General features: G+C 38.9%; 1 protein-coding gene across 3 annotated transcripts in view; it reads right to left on the bottom strand.

The window, feature by feature from the left end:
* Positions 1-20,340, bottom strand: part of dcc (DCC netrin 1 receptor) — a 209,266-nt gene that overhangs the window by 120,748 nt on the left and 68,178 nt on the right. For all 3 annotated transcript variants that reach the window (XM_061293406.1, XM_061293404.1, XM_061293405.1), the window contains exons 4-5: positions 19,217-19,367; positions 18,545-18,681 (exon numbers count right to left, since the gene is read on the bottom strand). In XM_061293406.1, the coding sequence (XP_061149390.1) occupies positions 18,545-18,681; positions 19,217-19,367 (288 nt within the window). The remainder of the gene's footprint in view (positions 1-18,544; positions 18,682-19,216; positions 19,368-20,340) is intronic.

The following is a 20,340-nucleotide window of genomic DNA, read 5'->3' as shown; positions in this document are numbered from 1 at the left end:
TTAACAAAAAAGAAATGTACACATACGTAAGCACATCCACACATTATAGCTTAGTATCAATGATGCTGCCTCTATCTGCACGGACTTCCCACTCAGCATTCAAATGGAAATGAGCTCTATCATTTATTTCAATGAGCATCTGCACGTGTGCGTCCGTCTTTGTGTGGAATGATAAAATCCAGGGAGGATTTACTGGAGGACACTCAGGCACCATTCAGTTAAACCCTTACTTCTCCCCACGTGAACATAAACTCGTTAGCAGCCTCTTTATATCTGCACTCATCCATCAATCTTTAAGTGCATCGGCAAAACATAATTGCACACCTTAGAATTTGTGATGTCTAAGTAACTAATGACGTGAAAAACAATTATCATACAAGAATAGAATAGAGTTGAACTTGTTTTCAAATGCCATGGCGCAAGTTGATTGAAGGCTGTGATATTTCGCAACAAAAACAACCAAGAGCTTGACCTTAGAACAGCACGTACTGTCGCATTACCAATAGTTTTGGGTTAAATCAAACAATAAAACCTGAGAATTATTATCCAATATATGAAAAATATGTCGATATACATCCAATATGAAAAGAAAGCCCAAAACAAAAGGATTAAACAGCACATAGTCATTCATCCCGCATCACTAATTTCCTTTGCTTTTGTCTTGCTGTAAAAATAGCACTCAGTATTGTTTCCTGAGAATGTGAAAAGTACAGGTAATTATACGCGTGTGAGTAAGTGTGAGATTTTCATCTTTACTGTGATTAAACTTCATAAAACCATTATTGTGTTTCATTGTATTTTAAGACTCCGAGTATATGGAGCCCTTAAGGCATATGTGTCAGACACAGCTCCCATATAGTGTAGCTTGGTATACAATTGGAAATCATTTCATAAAGGGCTTAAAATGTATTCAGCAAGTAAAAAGAAGCCATGTATACGTACATATATACTGATGGACAGCTTTTGTATTATGATCAGAATACTTAATTAATCATGAAGGAATCGGTATAACTTACATGATTGCATCTGATTTGATGTGCATTTGTTTTGCGATTAAGTATGTTCTTACTTTCATTGTTTTATTGTGATATTATTTTGACACTTTAAAGGTGAATACTTTGATGTTGATGTACTATGATATATTGATATTGTACTGTTTTGAGATACTTTTATGAAAAGACTATGTTGCTTGTTTTGGTAGAAATGTAATCAATGGGATGATTGGAAACATCGGTTATTGTGAACTAAGGAACGGACTACCTTGGGAAAATTACCCAAACTGAACCAAATATCTATGGTAGGAATCTGTCCACAGTCAGTCTTTTCAGAGGGAGAACTGGGTGTGGCTATTTAAGAATTTTCCGCTTGGCGGCTTTGCACGTATTCTGAGCAATTGCGCTCTGACATCTTGTGATATCAATGTTGAACTTTGGAACATAAAAAAAAACGAAAATCCAAAATGGATACAAAAAACACAGCCGACCAGAGCATGAAGTGGTTTGAGAGCATTGCTTTAGCACGGGGTTCCTTTCTACGCGGCAGATCCCCAATTTTACCAATGTCCAGTAGAAGCTGTCCCAGGAAGGGAATCCTGGGCCTTCGTATCTTATCATGCGCTAGTTGAAATGTGAAGACGGTAAACATCTACCAACTAGCAGGGCGACAATGTCCAATTAGAATTGACGGTTTCTGCATTGGCTTCCTGTGGGCTCCAGGCCTAAGATCACAGCATTTGAAGTAGTTCTTTGATGGAATGAATCTAAAATTTGAGCTCCAGAACCACCACACGAGTTAGCTGCCCATTATTAGTCATTACCAGGAGCCCAAGTGGCTTCAGGGGATGAAGGACCCAAGAGGGCTGAGGATGCATTCAGTCATCTTCCGACATTCCTTTAATTAAGGCTGTAGCATTGGCTGGCAGAGAAACAATTTCCACCTTGCATTGTCATGCTATTGAGTGAAAGCTTTCTACTACAGAATTGGATTATTCATACTAACGAGTAACTCCTGATGTAGTGGTTCACTTGAATGAACGCTGACGACATGGTTCCGTACTCCCACCAAGAGATAGCAAAGCAAATCATGCAACTGGCAAATGTGGATTATCGGCCCGAATTAGCATGCAATATATTACATTTTTACACTTCTAACAGATGCAAAAAGAGCATTTTAAGCTGTTAGAAATGTTGGGATAACACCACAAGCCCAAAACGAAACCCTAAAGTGACGAAAAGTGTAAGCGTAAGTGGAAGACAAAAGATGGTTCGCTCCAATAATTTTAGGGAAGCCAGCAACCGCATAAAAAAAGCCATGTTTTTATTTATTTATTTCAAATATGTAATAGGGTAGTTTGCAGTTTAAAAAAAAAAAAAAAGATACCGTATTGGCCCAAATATAAGACGATGTTTTTTGCATTGAAATAAGACAAAGTGGGGGTCGTCTTACATTCGGGGTCTAGACATTATACCCATTCACAACGCTAGATGGCGCCAGATATCTTTAAAGCAAATGCTGAATTTAACTCCCCAGGCCAAAGCGAACCCCTGTCACGAAGAAGAAAAATTAAAATAGTGTTAGCAGTTTGCATTATTTTATTGCACTGTTTTTCCGTATTCAGATTTGTTTCAAGGCTACCGTTACAGTTAGACTTCACTTTGATGGTTAATGCAGTTATTGCAATTCTGTTGTTTTATCACAGTAGATTGGTTAATTTACATTACAAAAACCAGAAGCCATTCATTTACAAATGAGTTTGCACTTTAGTTTACATATTTAAATGTTCAGATATTAAGATGTGATAGACAGTTTTTGCGTGATTTGAATGAGGCAAAATAACGTGCTTTTTCTCTCGAATATATTTTTATAATCAGTTGTTTCAGATGTACTGTAATTATTTTCTGTATAAAAATTAAATTTGGTGTTCAAAAAGTCTTTTTTCAAACTTGAGTCTTGGAAAAGAGGGGGTCGTCTTATAATCAGGGTCGTCTTATATTCGGGTCAATACGGTACTTTCATCTATGTAAAAATTGTCTATAGGACCAGAGAATTTAATATTAAAATGTAAAGTCCTTCGTCTTTGACCCTATCTTATGCTTGGAATTTTATTTGAATTATCATTTTAAACTCACCGTGACTTGACAAGAATCGAGAATGTTGAGACAGAATGCGTGACTAAAGGGTATTGTCCGATCAATTGCAGTACAGCAACACACACAAGGGCATACACTAGTGTCCTTGGTTTCCTTGGCTGGATTATTGACGTTCAGTTAGGAAATTTAGGGTGACAAGGAAACACTCCATAATGAATAAGACATGCTAGCAATGTAGCAGCCACGGCTAAGAACTGATTTATCGTTCACATTCTTACAGCGCATGCAAACTCCACACAGGAAGGCTGGAACCAGAATTAAACCCAGCACCTCTGAGATGTGTGGCGAACATGCTAATCAGTGTTCCTCCGCGGCTCCACTGTATTTTTTAATAATGTAAATAACGATAATAATACTTACATGCTTTTTGTGCAAGAACTCAATCTGCTTAATTAGGCTTATTCCGTCACATAGCAGCAGGATTAGACTGTGAATGTTTGTTATGGGTAATAAACTCTGAAGCTCATGCTGTTTGACAGCCCAGTGTAGTTTTGTTCCTGCTGAGGGACACAACTGGGATGGGACACCTGAGGCCAGACATAACTGTCTGTCTCAGCCATAGCTGTCTGTCAGGAGGAAGAGCTAAAGCTTGCAGGGGCCAAAGCCATTGCAGACAAACAACTGAAAGAAAAACGGAAAGAAGCTTACAAATGTGACATCACTAAGAAACACGAAATCAAACCGGGCAGCAAGAGTTCAATAAGTTGTCAGTAGCCCGCAACAATGAGGGAAAAATAAACCTGTGCACGGCCACAAATGAACTGGAACTGATCCCAGCTGACTTTGAGCAAAAGGCGCATTTCACACTGGACTGGTCATCAGTCAATTACAGCACAAGAAGCCATAAATAACCAACCACTTCAAATAACCTAACCAGTTTTTAATAATTAGGAGCATTTCAGGCAAGACTTTTTTTGGCGGGGCATATCAGTGCTTGTTGTGTGTGCCTGTGAATAAAAACCTGATTACAACGGCTACAGTTTGTTAACTTTTGCCTTTGCACTTTCCGTCCATTTTGCTTGGCACGACACCATTTTCACTATTAAAGCAATTTTAGCCATTCAATCCCTAATCTAACGTCACACAACATGGCAGACTGTAAAGTGGGAAGGAATAAAACTCTGAACCTCCTGCATGCTACCTGGTATTGATTGATTGTAGTTAAGGTTCAACCTTTACATACAGCACTTTGTTGCTGTTGCACAGCTACATTTGTTAACATGTTCTATTAATAAAGTTAGCTTGATTTGAGTTCATTTGGCACAGTGAGAACATGCAAAGTCCACACAGGAAGGCAGAAATTGAACCCTGCATCTCTGACCTGGGAGGCGGATGTGCTCTACCATGCCATCTTATAACAGAACAACAATTTATTACTTTATTTACTAATTTCAAATGTGCAACTCAGGCACTAGTCAAAATCTGTAACGGGTGATGTCTACCCTCAGGAAAAAAAAAAGCCCCAAATATGAGGATTACAAATGCTAGACAACAAGAGAGCAGGCAGTAAGAGGAACGAAAACCGAAGGATTCATTCCAAATATCCCTAAAATCTGCCACTCTAAGAGAGACAGATGGTAAATATGAACAGATGTCTGTAACTGATGAGCACACATTTGTTCTGTCTCGGACAAGCTGGGCAAGATGTCTTTCCACAAGGTCACGTTCAATGTGCTAAGTCCGTTTTGATCCATTTTTTTTTTTTTTTTTAAACCGCAACAGAGCAGGATAGTAGCGATAACCAAGGTGATATAAATCAGATTGAACCACAATAAAAAGTCATGTAAAATCCCTTTTCCCCTCTGTGACTTGATTGCGTTCAAATCCTGGATTACAAAGTTTAAAACACAAAGGGACTCGTCAGGTTGATTTGATTCATCAACTGGCTAGACTGGGCAGCCACATTAAAAAACTGCAGTTGGGCAGAATGAATTGAGGAGGGGCACTACTCTCAACACACTGAGATGGATTAAACAGTCTGAACACACAAGACCAAAGAGGCATTAATCCGTACACATACAAACTCTTGATGACATTGAGGGGGAGGGTTAAAAAACAGAGTTCTGTCAAACACTGTTGACAGAGCAAAAGCGAGACAGTGAGAGGACTGTTCATGCAGATGTGAATTTTACTGTGGAAACTAAAACAAGGTACCAATTTTAGGTACCAAGGAAAAAAAACAATGCAATCCTTGTTTTGAATGTGAGTCTGAATGCAACATTTGTGATGCAATTAAAGTAATTGCTACAATGTGCTGATGTCGGCAAATTAGGGCTTATTTCATACATTCTTTTCATTTAGCTACGCTTTGTGCCCCCAAATAGTGACTTTTCTTGCTCTGTGGGTAGGAACCAGAAACACTATTAACTCTAGCAAAAGGTATGAGTCAGAATTAAAATTTGAAAATGAAAATAGGTGATGTTTGACAATATGGCACAACAGATGATGAACTAAATTATCTGACAGAATTTTTGAGTTTATTCCACCTGATGGTTTGCCTGATGTATTTCTGGGTGGACAGAAATCCTCCTCTCTGATTACTGTAGAGGTTTCCTTCCCTGCAGGAGTTCTGTGCCACTGCCCCCTTTTTCTTTCATGTCTTCTCATCTGCGCTAATGTTTCTGGGTAGTGGCGGCAAGCCGGCCAGCGTCACAGCAGGAGGGGTTGCCATCTATCTGAATGTTTTCTAAATACAAAGTAAGTCACAGTGGCTATAATATTGCAGAAGAAGAATCTTATAGTCGTTTTCACACTTGTATCACTGTAAATTAGATAGCCAGAGGCATAATATGGGAGCTGGAAAATGAAAGTGTTTGCTTAGCAGTTGTGGTCTTACCCATTTAAAATACTTGTGTGGTGAAATCAGCACGCCGTTGTAATATATATCTTTTTATTTTATTTAATACATTACTGTAAGAGGTGGAGTCACATAGAGAGACTCCCAGTGGTGCTCTAGGGCTTATGCTTTTGCGTTGAGAAAATTCTGATGAGGAAATCCCCATTTGCACGAAGCCCATTTTTCCTTTATTCATCAATATTAAAAGAAAATCCCCAAATAACCTTTCTGTCATCGATAACTAAAGTCTTTTGATAAGCATATGTGATCTGCAATATATTGAAAAATTCTTGATTTATATGGGATAAAACCATTGAGACACAACATCCCATTCACGAGGTGGCTGCCTTGCCCCTCCCCCAACCTCATCTTGGCTCTCAGATGATAGATTACACAGATAGCAGGTGAAATGTTTCCAGCTGGTCATGGCAGAGCTAAATCTTACACAGATTTTCAAAAACAACCAATTGTATGCCGAGTAAAACTGTTGCATACATTTACTAAATGCAGCCCATTTATGATAAAAGATCAGTTGTAGAAATATTATGTGGAGTTGGTGGGTCATTATTGTCAAGGCCATGGAGGTGATATTGAACTCTGAAGTCCAGAAAGAAATTGTTTTAACATTAGAAAGAAAATTAACAAAGATATTGTTACATCATTAGGGTTACATCATCCCCTGCTGCTATCTAATCATATATATATGTATATGTAGATAAATGCAATATTTACACATGATTTGATACACAACATGCGTATTGATTCACAAGCAAATTTTTCAGTGAAATAAATATTTATTTACAAAGCGCTTCCACAAATGAATGTTCTTTTAAATGTGAAAAATACTTTGTAGTGTTATCAGAATATACTGTGATCTGCCCATTATTTTTCCTAACTTTTAAAAGTATGCTGTCATGAATGTGTCGCTCACATCCATAATAATCAAAAGTAATATGCTATTGTCACATCTGTGGTTAACTACTGTGTATTGTGGCCCGAAATGAAACTGAGTGTGGGAGCAACTTTTATGATTTTTTAGAGCAGCATATCAAGATGACATTTTATTTCATGGAATGAGACATTTACCCAACACCTAAACATATTATTAGCAATGCTATTTTACATGAATAGATGAGAGCTAATTTTGCAAAACATACATTACATTCCTTACATCATTTTATTGGTTTCATGCAACATGTAGGATGAGGATTATATGATAGTTATAAATTTAAGAGAAACGGGCGGTGACATGAGTAATAGTACCTGTGCTAGTTCTGTTTGCCTTTTTCTGGGTTCATTAGATTTCTAATAGGAACTAGCTAATGAGCCGGGTCGCTCTCATTATTATAGGACATAACGTACATCCATTATCCTTATCATCTAATCATGGTCACTGCCTTGTGGAGTGAGCATACAAATATTATCACTAAGCTACGGCGAACCATCAGTCTTTAACAGCCGCCACTTGAGAGAAAAACAATTTCATATGATGCATGCCACAGGACAGCTTTCTTGGATGACACTGAAAAAAAACCTTATGCCATGAAAAAAAACAAGTCTTCAATAATTTCGCAATTGGAAAACTGAAATCTTTCTCATCTCATAACATTTGAACTGAATATATAGTGCATTTTAATATCAATAGAATAAATAGGGCTCTATATTCATAGAGTGTAGACCAGATCTAAGACCAACTCAGAACAAGTCTAATATGTGGCGTAGATGGTATAACATGATTTTGGTTGATTTGAAATTTGGTGAATTTTTCCGCAAAGGGAAATCTTGCCGCTCAACTAGAAAAATGCACTTTGCCTGCACCAATGTCATGCACATACCCCAGCGAGCCTATTTTTGCTTCTGTATTATCAGCACTGTGTGCACTACAACCGCCCAGATTTTTCTGGAAATTGGGGGGACTCGTAAAAATTGGCTTGGACACAGGCTCCATTCAATCCCACAATGGCACTCAACCACACAATCGCCCCCTTATGCCCAATTCTACATGTGTAACGTCTAGGAAAATACAAAAATACAAAAAGAAAGAAAATTCGACTCATGCAAACAGACTGTGCTTTGTGCGAGACGATCGGGGCAAAATTTGCCCTTCATATGATAAATATAGACCAGCGGGCAAACGTTTCGACTGGCGGGCCGAATTTGGCTCTAAATTTAGACCGGGGGGCCGAACCAGGAGCAGATGGATGTAGTGTTTGTGTGAATTAAAAGAAATGACATGTAAAGGTCATTGCATAAAAGGTTTGTACTTTAAGTAGGTAGTAAAGCATGGATATTCAAAAAAAGCTTTTTGAAAACAAATGCATTTATTAACAGCATTAAAAAAAAGATTTCACCAAAAAACTACTATCAGTGATTCTCATTATATACGACACTGTTATTATGAATAATAGTTTCCATCACTTCAGCGCCTGCAGGTCAGATTTATGAAATATGTTTATCTAATGAGGCGAAATCACAACAAACGGCAAACATTCTGACCAAATACATCATCTTGAAGAATCAGTGAAAGAATACATCTAAATAAAGTAATAAAGAAATCAATAGTATTGTTTGTCTCCCTTTTTTGCAAGTGCATTATGGTCTGGAGTAAAATTTGTAGTGGTAATTCTTAGGATAGAGCCGAGGCGTCGGTCCGTTAACCCAGATCCGTGACGGGCTTTGTTGACGTTCATGTGGCTGAACGTCTGCTCACACACGTAGGTGGAGCCAAATTGTCCACTCCTTTTTTAAACACTCGGCACTCAGTGTCCACCTTTCTTTTCCTCGGGCCCCTCATTTTAATGGAAGGATTCCAAGGGAAGGTTTGTGGGTGGCATTAGCGCATAACTGTATCTGAAAGCTCAGCGCGCGAATTACGAGAATGCTGACGTCACAGCCCACACTCAAAATTCGGCACTGATGGAAATAGAGGGCGTTGTGCACCGGGTCCGTACTACTTAGTACGTACACGCACTTGCGGGAGTAAATGCGCAGGCGGGTGCTTCCCCATCTATTGGGGAAACATAGTAATTGCAGAGAAAATGACCAAAAAAAGGTTTAATAATACAATTTATTTAGGTTTGGCGGGGCGGATTAAACGACCCCGTGGGCCGGATGTGGCCCGCGGGCCGTAGATTGCCCACGTCTGATATAGACGGTGCAAACAATGCAAACATTCAAAGTTTTTGTTATGAAGTACAGTATTTTTCGGAGTATAAGTCGCGGGTTTTTTTTCATAAATCTATATCGTTATATGGGCCTGTGGAATAATTTGAATTGCAACTGACACGAGTCCGATGTCAGCGGCGTGGCGCACACGCGGCGTTGTTTACACAAAGGACGAAGAATTCGATCGATGGATTTAATGATTTGGAGTGACACAGATGGTTTGATAATGGTGTTATTTATGTTATAGTTATTTGGATAACTGTTAATGTTACGTCAGGCCCGTTCTCAGCTCCTCGTTTGTGTTTATGTCACATTAGCATCCCGTATGATTTAGCCTGTTGTTGCTGGTTCATGTCTGTTCTTAGTGTTGGATTTTGTCAAATAAATGTCCCTCAAAATGCGACTAAAACTCCGGTGCCACTTATATATGCGACTTGTACTCCGGAGCGACTTTCAGTCGTGGCTTACATAGCTGTCTTTTGTACAGTTGGTGTGAGATGAATTTACATCCGCAATTCACGTCCATTCAGAGTGTAGTCATCCATGCCATGGCATGATGCTTAAAAGGAGCGGTACAAAAAATGGACTTTGGTGACTTATGTTATTTCATGGGAAATTACTAAGGGCTCTATTTTTGCAGTACCACTTGCAGGAATGGTCCAATATTCAGATTTTCGTGCAAGTGCAAGGCTCGCTGTGCCTGTTTGCCAATTTGGCAGAAAGCCAGCCTTGCACCATGCTGGGTGTACCGGTACAATAAGTTTTTGTCCTTTGACATGCACCTGGGGCACCTGACAATTTGGTGGCAGAAAGTCAGTCTATCTTGGGACCACTTCTGAGCACGGCACAGTACACCGGCCGCGATTTTGAATAATTTGATCGGGGATGTATATCGTGCACTAACATTGTCGCTTACATTGACTGTTGCCACTCTGGCCAAGTGCGGTGACAATGCTCAGGTCATACACACATTGCTACATCCTTTTCCGCACACAGATTTCTCCATGTGAGATGTGAGTGCACATAATTTAAAGCGAGTGAGAATGAGCTGAATATATCTTCCTACAATGGAGCAAACCGGCCTTTCACCCCATCGTAGGCGACTCTTGCATGCATCTGCGAAAACTTACAAACACAAGGTCTAACATCCCCCAGTGCAGATGTGTATCATGTGTCACGCTGGTTTTAGCGTGGTCAAAACAAGCAGGCTGGTTGCACCGCTCAGTGAACTTACAGTATGTTATAATGTGAGATAAGAGAAACCAGAGAACCACAGAGCACTGCTTGTAAAGTTGCAGCTTGCACTGTGCATGCATTTTACAATTGACAGTTATTAAGTCCAACTGACAATGCATGAGATTAATCGTCTGCAACTGAAGGTCAAAGCTAATGAGTAACTTGCTCACACAAAACGGAACGTCTGGGAGAGTCAAACAAATTGAGTGCTCATGCAGTATATTTGAGTTGTTGCACATTAACCCTGTTGATGTTAGAAACACACTGAAATCAAGAAGGGATTTTTGTTTTCTACAGACTAGGAATTCGAACAAAGTTATGCATTGAGTGCCCCTTTTCCCCCAAAAAACGTCAAAGAAAGAGACCACGCTAATATAGAAACAACTTTATCGTGTGAATTTATCTGTATGTTAACCAATTTTTTAAGTGAAGGGGAACAGCTCGGAGAGGGAGGAACCCAGTCTCGACTCAGCTTCCACTGTACAAGATCACTGTTGGCACTGACCAAATTTTTGACGAGCCAACGAGTTGTAAATTGTCGCCTGTATCACCTTATACACAACAAAGCTCTTGACCAAACTTGAAATCAGTCCAGAGTCGTAAATCAGTCACTTAGAATTGGGCATGAAATGATTCACATAATGTAAGCTCAGTTTTAGTGACTGACGTCTGGACATCATTTAAGATATGTTGGGCTTTCATGCTGTGAGAAGATGTTTCTATTCCAAGTCATTTTGAATTCTGAATCCTTGCCTGGAAATGAACTTTAAAGTTTCAAAAGAATGACCTTCAGATTAACCTTTTCAACCACGTTGTTCACGTTTTGAATGTCTATAAAACATTATGTTTGAAAGGCGCTGCAGGATGCAATGTTTTGGATCCTTAAAACTCTTAACTTTTTATTGCATGACACTAATGTTGACATGACTGACTGAAAATTACTCTCAAAAGATTGATGCTGTTGTTTCTTATTGAAAATAACATGATTGTGTTTGCAAGGAGCGATTGATGACAGGCGCGTGTAAACAGAATATGAATGTGATGGAGCACACACGCACTCGAAGAAGATCCTGAGACAAAGACATGAAAGGACAGAAGAGTGAAGAGGCCCAGCTGGGGGGGAACTGCAAACACCCGAAGGTTAATTTGAAGATTTTCTCCAGAGTAGAACAAACAGCAGCTGCTTCTATTTGATTTCATCTCTGTTCGTGGAAACAAATGAGATCATTTTGATTGCAATTGCATTCAATTTAAAGTTAAATCTCATGCAGGCAAAGTTTGTTGAGATTGTCAAATACATGAATCAGTTTGCTGAGGAAGTTCAACTTTTAGATTTTCGTGCTCGCACGCTATTTGATTGAAGTTGTAATGTAAATTCACATTGTTGTTTTTTTTTTGTAAGTTTCTTATTATAGTCTTCTTCCATAATATACATTTTATATAAACATTACAGAGACACATTTACTGAAATGGCAGCCCTGGGCATTTCACAGTAGCAGGTGGCTGTTTGAGAGGAGGCGTTCGTTTGTACTGACACTTGCAGTAATGATGACGATTTTACTTTTTAATTCTTACAATGAGAAATGCATTTTAATTTTTCTCTGCTTGTTGACACACTTGCCCGAACAGCGTTGGCCAAGGCGGACAAAAGCCTGGGCAAAGCTATAACCTTTCCATTATACACTTTCAGCAGATATTTAGGAACATGCTGTTTTGCATTTTGCTCGTTACATTAATTCAATATATCTTTTCAATCCCGTTCCAAAGTCTTCATTTGACTGCGCGAACAAATGTAGGGAAATAAACAGTTTTTTTTAATTGTGTTGTTTAGTTAACTGGACACGTGATCTGATCATTCTGCAATGCTGCAATGCTTTAGGCAATGCTGATCCAAGTTTAGCTATGCATCAAAAAGGAAAATCTAATTATTGTGTAGCTTGCGTAACTGTTGTGTATTGTACTTTTGGGTGGAAGCATACATAGCAGCAATTAATAATTATTAGTTGTTTATTTTCCCTGACGAGGCACTTACTGACTGGTGACCTATCCACGGTGGTGCCTGCGTTTAATCCACAGTCACCTGGAATACTCTCCATCTTTCCCATGACCCCAAATAGGACATCCAGAAAATAGATGAATAGATGGTTGGATGAAAATGAGACATCTATTTGCTGAAAGGCAAATTATTTGAGGCTGACTCACCACAGGACTAATCATAAAATAATTACGTAATGAGCTGTCGTCATAAAAGCATTGAATGGAGGCTACTCAATGGCAACATTGAATGGAGGCTGGTGTACATGTTACGGCCGCGTCAAAGGACGCTCGCTCAGCCGGCAACTTTCCTCAGCCGGACCGATTTTATCACTGAAATGACTGTCACCTGCTCCCTCTTGTTACCTCATGTATTTAAACCTTGCCCGTGTGTTTCTCCCAGTTGCTGTCTACTGTTGCTTCCCGTTTGTGTCCGTGCCTGTTATGACTGTTCGTCTATTTCCCCTGGGTCTCATGTGGAGGCTCTCGCTCAGACCCTCTCCCTAGTCTATTCTTGGTCTGAGTGGAATTCTGTTTCCTGCTCGCTGTCTGTGAGCCTCTTTCCGCCTGTTCATCTTCCCTTCTTCCCTTCAATAAACCCTGGTCCTAGCTATATTGTATCGCCCTGCCACACTCATTCCATGACAGTACACATACAGTAGTTAAGAAAAATGTGATAAAATATCTGTAGGCATATATTTAAATCTCCATACCCATAATGAACACAACACAGTAGTAGCATGCAGCAGAGTAAGTGAGTGCATGCTAATAGCATTGGTGGAACACTGTGGAACTCCCTCCCCGACCACCTAAGAGCACCCCAATCCACTGACTCTTTCAGAACCGGACTTAAAACTCACCTCTTTACCCTAGCATTTCCGTAATCCTGTTTTCCGCATCCTGGTTGTCGTCCAGTTGTTTTATACTTGTCTTTGCTTTGTTTTCTTGTTTTTACTTGCCATGTAGCACTTTGGGATTCCTCCAAATGTAAAGTGCGTTACAAATATAATTTATTATCATTATTATTATTGGTGGGACACAGAGACAACTTTTTTAATTGACTGACAAAGCATGTAAAGACAATCAACAATTTAGACTCTCAACTAGTAGGAACTTAAGGGTGTCGAATGGTACACACGACCATTGTAGCCCTTGAATCACTGTTATGAACAACAATAATTGCATGATTGCAAGTTTTTCTCAGGCTCATGTGCCTGAGGCAAACAGACCCAAGAAATTCCGACAAGGTGTTGAAAATATTAATTAATTTTTTCCCGTTTGTCAAAAATCAGTTGTAAAAATTAAATACAAATTCTACAATTAACTCCATATCATCAGTTAATTGGTTACCGTATTTTCTGCACTATAAGGCACACTTAAATGCCTTTAATTTACTCAAAAAAAAACACAGTGCACCTTATAATCCTGGGTGCCGTATTTTATGGATCAATTGGTGAATTTGTTGATCCATACTGGTTGTACACAGCGCTCTACCAACATGTTTCCGTACGACTAGTAAATTACAAGGTCGCATCGCTTTCAGCATTTCGGCAACCGTGGTCAGGGGCGTCACCAAAGTAATAGTGGTAAACACTCATACTGTGCTTACTCCTCCTCGTCCAACAACATCACTTGTGTGTAGCAAGACGCCAAAATGACACGCATGCCACTATCTGCCAATGGATTGTGGACACCTGGGCTGATATATCAATCTCAACTGTGGTCTGAGCTTTCGCGAAGGCAGGAATAATAACCGCCAGGGGATAGCAGCGACACTGACACGGATAATGACGAGAGGGAGCCGGAGATAATGAATGCTGCACTCGCCCAACTGTTGAATTTGGACACGGAAGAGGAAGACTTTGACAAATTTGTGGACAGGGATATGTAAATATGTACATTGACATTTGAACAATGTCATGTTAGTGTGCAATGTTTGTATTGTACCGTAATTTTCGGACTAAAAGTCGCTCCGGAGTACAAGTCGCATCAGCCATAAAATGCCCAAAAAAGTGAAAAAAAACATATATAAGTCGCTCCGGAGTATAAGTCGCATTTTGGGGGGCAATTCATTCGACAAAATCCAACACCAAGAACAGACATCAACAGGCTAAACGATATGCTAAAGTGACAAACACAAACGAAGAGCTGAGAACGGGCCTGACGTAACATTCAGAGTTATTCCAAAAAACTATTACATAAATAACACGTTTATAAAACCATCTGTGTCACTCCAATTCATTAAATCCATCGATCGTCCTTTGTCAACAATGGATGCGCGCCGCTGACGGAGCTTGCACTTCAAAATATTCCACAGGCCCATATAACGATATGTAAATTAGATATCAAATAACTATTATATAAGCAATAATATTATCAAACCATCTGTGCACGCTAAATTACTAAATCCATCGATCAAATTCCTCGTCCTTTGTCAACAACGCCGCGCGTGCGCCCTGACGTCAGCCTCGTCGTTATTCCACAGATCTAGTAAGAACTAGATTGTAGCGTTAACAAAGTACAAGCAAAGACGTGGGTTTGGTAAACGGCTCTTTATTTAACAAAACAAACTTCCAGGCATGTGGCGGCGTGGACTTAGAATAGGACCGGACGTGCGTAAAAGCATTGTCCGAGCCCCATCCACCGTCCCTGGACAGCCATCCGGCCGAGCGCCGGCCCCCGACTTCAATCCACAGAAGTGAAAGAGAGCTCCAGAGAATAGGACCGGGCGTGGGTAAAAGCCATAATAGTTTTTCAAACCTTCTGCGTCACTCCAAATCCTTAAATCCTTCAAACTCTTTGTCCTCCGTGTCACTTAGAAACAAAGCCGCTAATGATGCCGGTAGTACGTGGGGCCCTTCGTCATCTTCGTCTTCTTCCCGTGATCAATCTTTGTCCTTTTTGTAAACAACCGCCGCGCCACGCCACGTCGCGCTGCTGACGTGACTTGAAATTCAAATTACAGTAATCCCTTGCTACATCGCGGTTCGTTTATCGCGGCTTCACCTTTTTTTTTTTAACATTTTTGAAAAAAAACACATAAGTCGCTCCTTATTATAAATCGCCCCCCCCACCCGAGCTATGAAAAAAAACGCGACTTATAGTCCGAAAATTACGGTATATCGTTCAACTGTTAAAAACTCTTCAATTCGGACACGGAAGAGGAAGAATTCGACGGATTCGTGGATACAGTATCTCAAAAAAGTGAGTACACCCGTCTCATTTCAGCAATGTTTTAATTACCATTTTTTCCATGTATAATGCGCAAAATTTAACTAATTTATTGTCCTAAAATCTGGGGTGCGCATTATACATGGATACAAAAAAAATAAATAATTTTCTTTTCTTCTTTTTTTTTAAATCCGGATATGATACGGAGGCCGCCATTACAGATGCGCTTTCTTCTCTGCTGTTCACTTCAAACACGCTCCATACGAACACAGACGCTTGCTCGATCACCTGCTCGTTTGCTGTCACAATGTACCCTACACAAATCCGAAACATTTCTTCGCTATCGAGTTTGCTAGCGCATACGCAGTGATACTGACCGGCAGAATAACATCCGGTTGTTCCCAAAGATGATATTTTTTCTGAAGTAATTTTACGTTTACGGATTTAAGTAGGAGGCAAAATTTGAGTGCGTATTATTCATGGGTACAGGCTTTTTTCCAGCATCAACATGCCATTTTTAGGGTGCCTATTATACATGGGGGCGCATTATACATGGAAAAAAATGGTATATCTTGTCATGGGACAACACTGAAGAAATGACACTTTGATTCAATGTTAAGTAGTCACTGTAGAGCTTGGATAGCAAACTAAATTTATTGTTACTTCAAAGTTACTCAACATACAACAATGAATGTGTAAAATGCTGGCAACAAAAGTGAGTACACCCCAACTGAAAATCTCAAAATTAAGCCATATATATAATTACAACATTGCTGAAATGAGAGGCGTGTACTCACTTTTGTGAGATACTGTATGTTAATATGCACATTAACGTTTGAACAACGTTGTGCTATTGTGGAATGTTTGTATAGTATATCGTATTGTATATAAAATTTGCCGTAAATAAAGTTTGAGGAATTTGTGGACAGGGATATGTAAATATGCACATTATAGTTTGAACAACGTTGTGTTATTGTGCAATTTTTGTATCGTATGTCGTAGTGTATATAAAGTTTGCTGTATATAAACTTTGACTGAATACCTCATTGACTGGTTTGACATTCCCTTTAGCACAGCTCCATCTAGTGAATGCATAACGCAACCCCAGTTAGATGCAGTAGCCTCTATTCAATGCGCCTTTTAATCTGGTGCGCCCTATATATGAAAATATTTCTAAAATAAAACATTCAATGAAGGTGCGCTTTATAATCCAGTGCGCCTTATAGTGAAGACAATACTATATTTTTTTATTTATTTGTCTATCAGACTATGTTTAAAAATTCACTTTTAAAGAGACCTTTTTACGAAAAACTCTCTCTGCCTCACTTAAATTGCTCTTGTTCAGACACCTTATCTTAGCTTGTTTTGCTTTGGTCGTTAAATAAAATAATTAGGGCAACCTTATTTACCATTGTTTTGGTTTCCTTTCTGCTGGCCTTGTACTGCCGATCAGAAAAAATTGCACAGTCTGCTTGCAGATAGTTTACCTGACATTAACAAGCTATTCTCACTCAGAATATTTTATGTTGTACCACAATAATAAACAACTGGTTTGTAAATAAAAAAAAGGTCAAACAAAGCATCTTATGACTCTTAAAATAACATTAATTACCATTAATTATGCGTGGCACCTGATAAAATTCTGTTTCGTCCCTACCGCTACGAGTGGGACTTGTCTTTGTCCTTGTCTGTTATTTATCCTTTTTCAATTTGGCCCTTGTATTCTTGCACTCTTGTACGCTGCTGTGACAAGTAAATTTTCCAGCTGTGGGATGGATAAAGTTCTATCATCATTATCATCATCATCATAATTAATAAATATTAATTATTTAAAAATCACTGAAATCATAGAAAAAAATGTGAAGCGATACCAGTTGTTTGTAATCGATGTGTTAACAATACTCACATTAGTATTGATTCTATCAATACTTGTATCGATCTGCACAGCCCTTGTTCTGGTTGCGTTCAGAAATTAATCGCTGGGGAGCACAGCACTCTCAGAATTGTCAAATTGAGTATCCCAAAAAATTTTACATTCTTCACTCCTTTTTCCTCCCAAGGCACACACACACGAGAGAGTACTGTGGGCTTGTGAAGTCCAGATACGTAGCTAGAAGTTTTTGAGAAGTGCCGGTACTCCACACCGCTGTGTACTATCTAACTTAAAGCACTAAACGTAGCCACAGGTATGTATGTGGACATCATTTTGTGAGGTGATAGCATTACGAAAGTGTGTGTGTGTGTGTGTGTGTGTGTGCGTGTGTGTGTGTGTGTGTGTGTACATGCGTGTGTGCGTACACCTGAATGCTAAATGCATCTAAGGCCACAAGCAGCCAAGAGGCACTCAGACAATAAATGGAAACTTATTTTATTTACGATAGCCTCCTGAAGCAAACACGAGGTTTACATTACATATTTTATGACACCATTTGATTTTGGGATGTTATTCTTTTCCCCCAGGATACTCTTCAGTGTAAGAGGAATTTTCCTCGGTGGAGGGATAAAGATTACTTTTGCTATATTTTTCTTTCGTGTTATATGTTAGGGATCTGCAAGTGTTAACAGTTTCTAGTTGGGATTTGTTTTGTTTCTTCCCTCAGGGGCTTTCAAATGTGACACAACCTTTCACTGGACGGTTATCATGATGACTATTTCTTGAATTTTTAAAGATTGTCGTTGAAGTAAGTTTTGTTGGACTACCATTATAGGACTCTTTGGGAACAGACCTTGATCCCCCTAACCCTAATTCACTCGCTGAAATTATGTTTTACTGAGTATGTGAATGAAAGTATAATTCACTAAAGCGATACGTTTTGGAACAAATTACGGGATGCCTTGTTCAGTGTTCTTGCGTCATATCCTTTCTCTATTCATATCCTATTTTCCCAGCTTATCATAATGTTAACATCAAAAATTAAATGAAAATATAGTCAGATAAAAAGTAGTTTCTCACCCAGCACACTCAGTTCTGCACTTGCAGTGATGTTGTGGTTCTTGTTGGCAGCAGTGCAGGTGAAACTGCCAGAGTCGTCATCGGTGACACTTCTGATGATCAGATTGCTGCCAGCCAACAGAGAATACTTCTTATTCCTACAGGGAGAAAAAAGTTTGCATTAGTTTATGATCCCAAGTTGCATGTGCACAATTTCCCCACAGTGGTATCTGTTTTGTCTGTTCATCTAGGAGGATACTAGGAGGATACTGGTTAACATGAGGAAATATTATTCAAACTGTTAATACAGTCATAAAATTCCCATTGGTGCTCACACTCCCTTGGAGGTAGTTCATTCTCTGCAAAATTTCTCGACTCCTCACATTTTTGTGTGTTGATTATCTTTAGCGCAGCTTCAACTAGAGCAGTTCAGAAACAGTGTTTTGGTTAGAGCAAAACTTACCAAAACAACCTGGATGAGCAAACCATGTCTGTAGCTATCGGCACACATTAATACAGTTTAAAATCAGCATGAGCCTAGCCTACATGTTAATATAAATGTAATTCTTGAATGATAACTGCAATCATTACAGAGAATTACAAAAGGGATGAGAGTATAAGAAACCCCATGTGTGTCATTTCGGAAACTTCTACTACCCGTTGGGTTCAAGTGGAATAAGAGCACAAACATACCATGTTTGGATCACTTCTTCACCTCTCCGCCACTGAATGCTCGGAGTGGGGTAGCCAGTGGCAGAACATTCCAGAACGGCGTCAGAACCGAGCAGAGCGGTTACTCTCAAAGGACGCTGGAGAAACTGCAAGTTTCGGTTTATACCGGGCTCTGCGTGAAAGAGATGGAGAAAGATGTAAACATTGATGTCAAGACTAAAACAACAGTTTTGATACGGTATATTTGTTTTCAGTGTAATTGACGAAAGAATAAGTTGCCCCATTTTAAGAGTTTGTATGAAAGCATAAAATATACAACTTTTCTCATCAGTAAGTGCTTTATATAGAACTTTCCTTGCCTGAGGGAACCTCCGATGTCTTAAGCTGAAGGATTTCAGGCATCTTGCCGCATATGCAAAGTTTTTCTTCAGCATTTCATGAAATATTTGAGCAATAGTTTGTTTCACCCCCCCCCTTTAGACAGACAGACAGAGAGGGGGATGGATAGATAGATAGATAGATAGATAGATAGATAGATAGATAGATAGATAGATAGATAGATAGATAGATAGATAGATAGATAGATAGATAGATAGATAGATAGATAGATAGATAGATAGATAGATAGATAGATAGATAGATAGATAGATAGATAGATAGATAGATAGATAGATAGATAGATAGATAGATAGATAGATAGATAGATAGATAGATAGATAGATAGATAGATAGATAGATAGATAGATAGATAGATAGATAGATAGATAGATTTCCTGAACATGTTATTTTTCATTTCTTTGAAAAGTAGATTTATTTGAAACATATTTTACTCAACAAAACAAAATAAATGAAGAAATAAGAATAAATAAATTAAACCTTGACAACCTGAAACCAAATTCAAGCACCAAATTCAAGCGCCAAGTCTTGTCTCGTCATTAAAAATAAATGTGTCAGCAGTATTTAATGACAATTTAACAACCTTAAACCAATGTTCATAAAGCCAATCAAGCTTAGCCAAGAACAAAATGTAATCATAAGATTTTACTCTTGTAATTACAGTGACATACTAAAAAAATATAATTTATGCGATGTTACTGTGTGAAAGGCAGAAAGCAATACATACTAGAAAACACATGAACACAGTT

The sequence above is a fragment of the Syngnathus typhle genome, linkage group LG12 (assembly GCF_033458585.1).
Source record: "Syngnathus typhle isolate RoL2023-S1 ecotype Sweden linkage group LG12, RoL_Styp_1.0, whole genome shotgun sequence".
NCBI lineage: Eukaryota > Metazoa > Chordata > Actinopteri > Syngnathiformes > Syngnathidae > Syngnathus > Syngnathus typhle.
The sequence above is the reverse complement of the archived record's forward strand: the minus strand, read 5'-3'. Positions and strand labels throughout refer to the sequence as shown.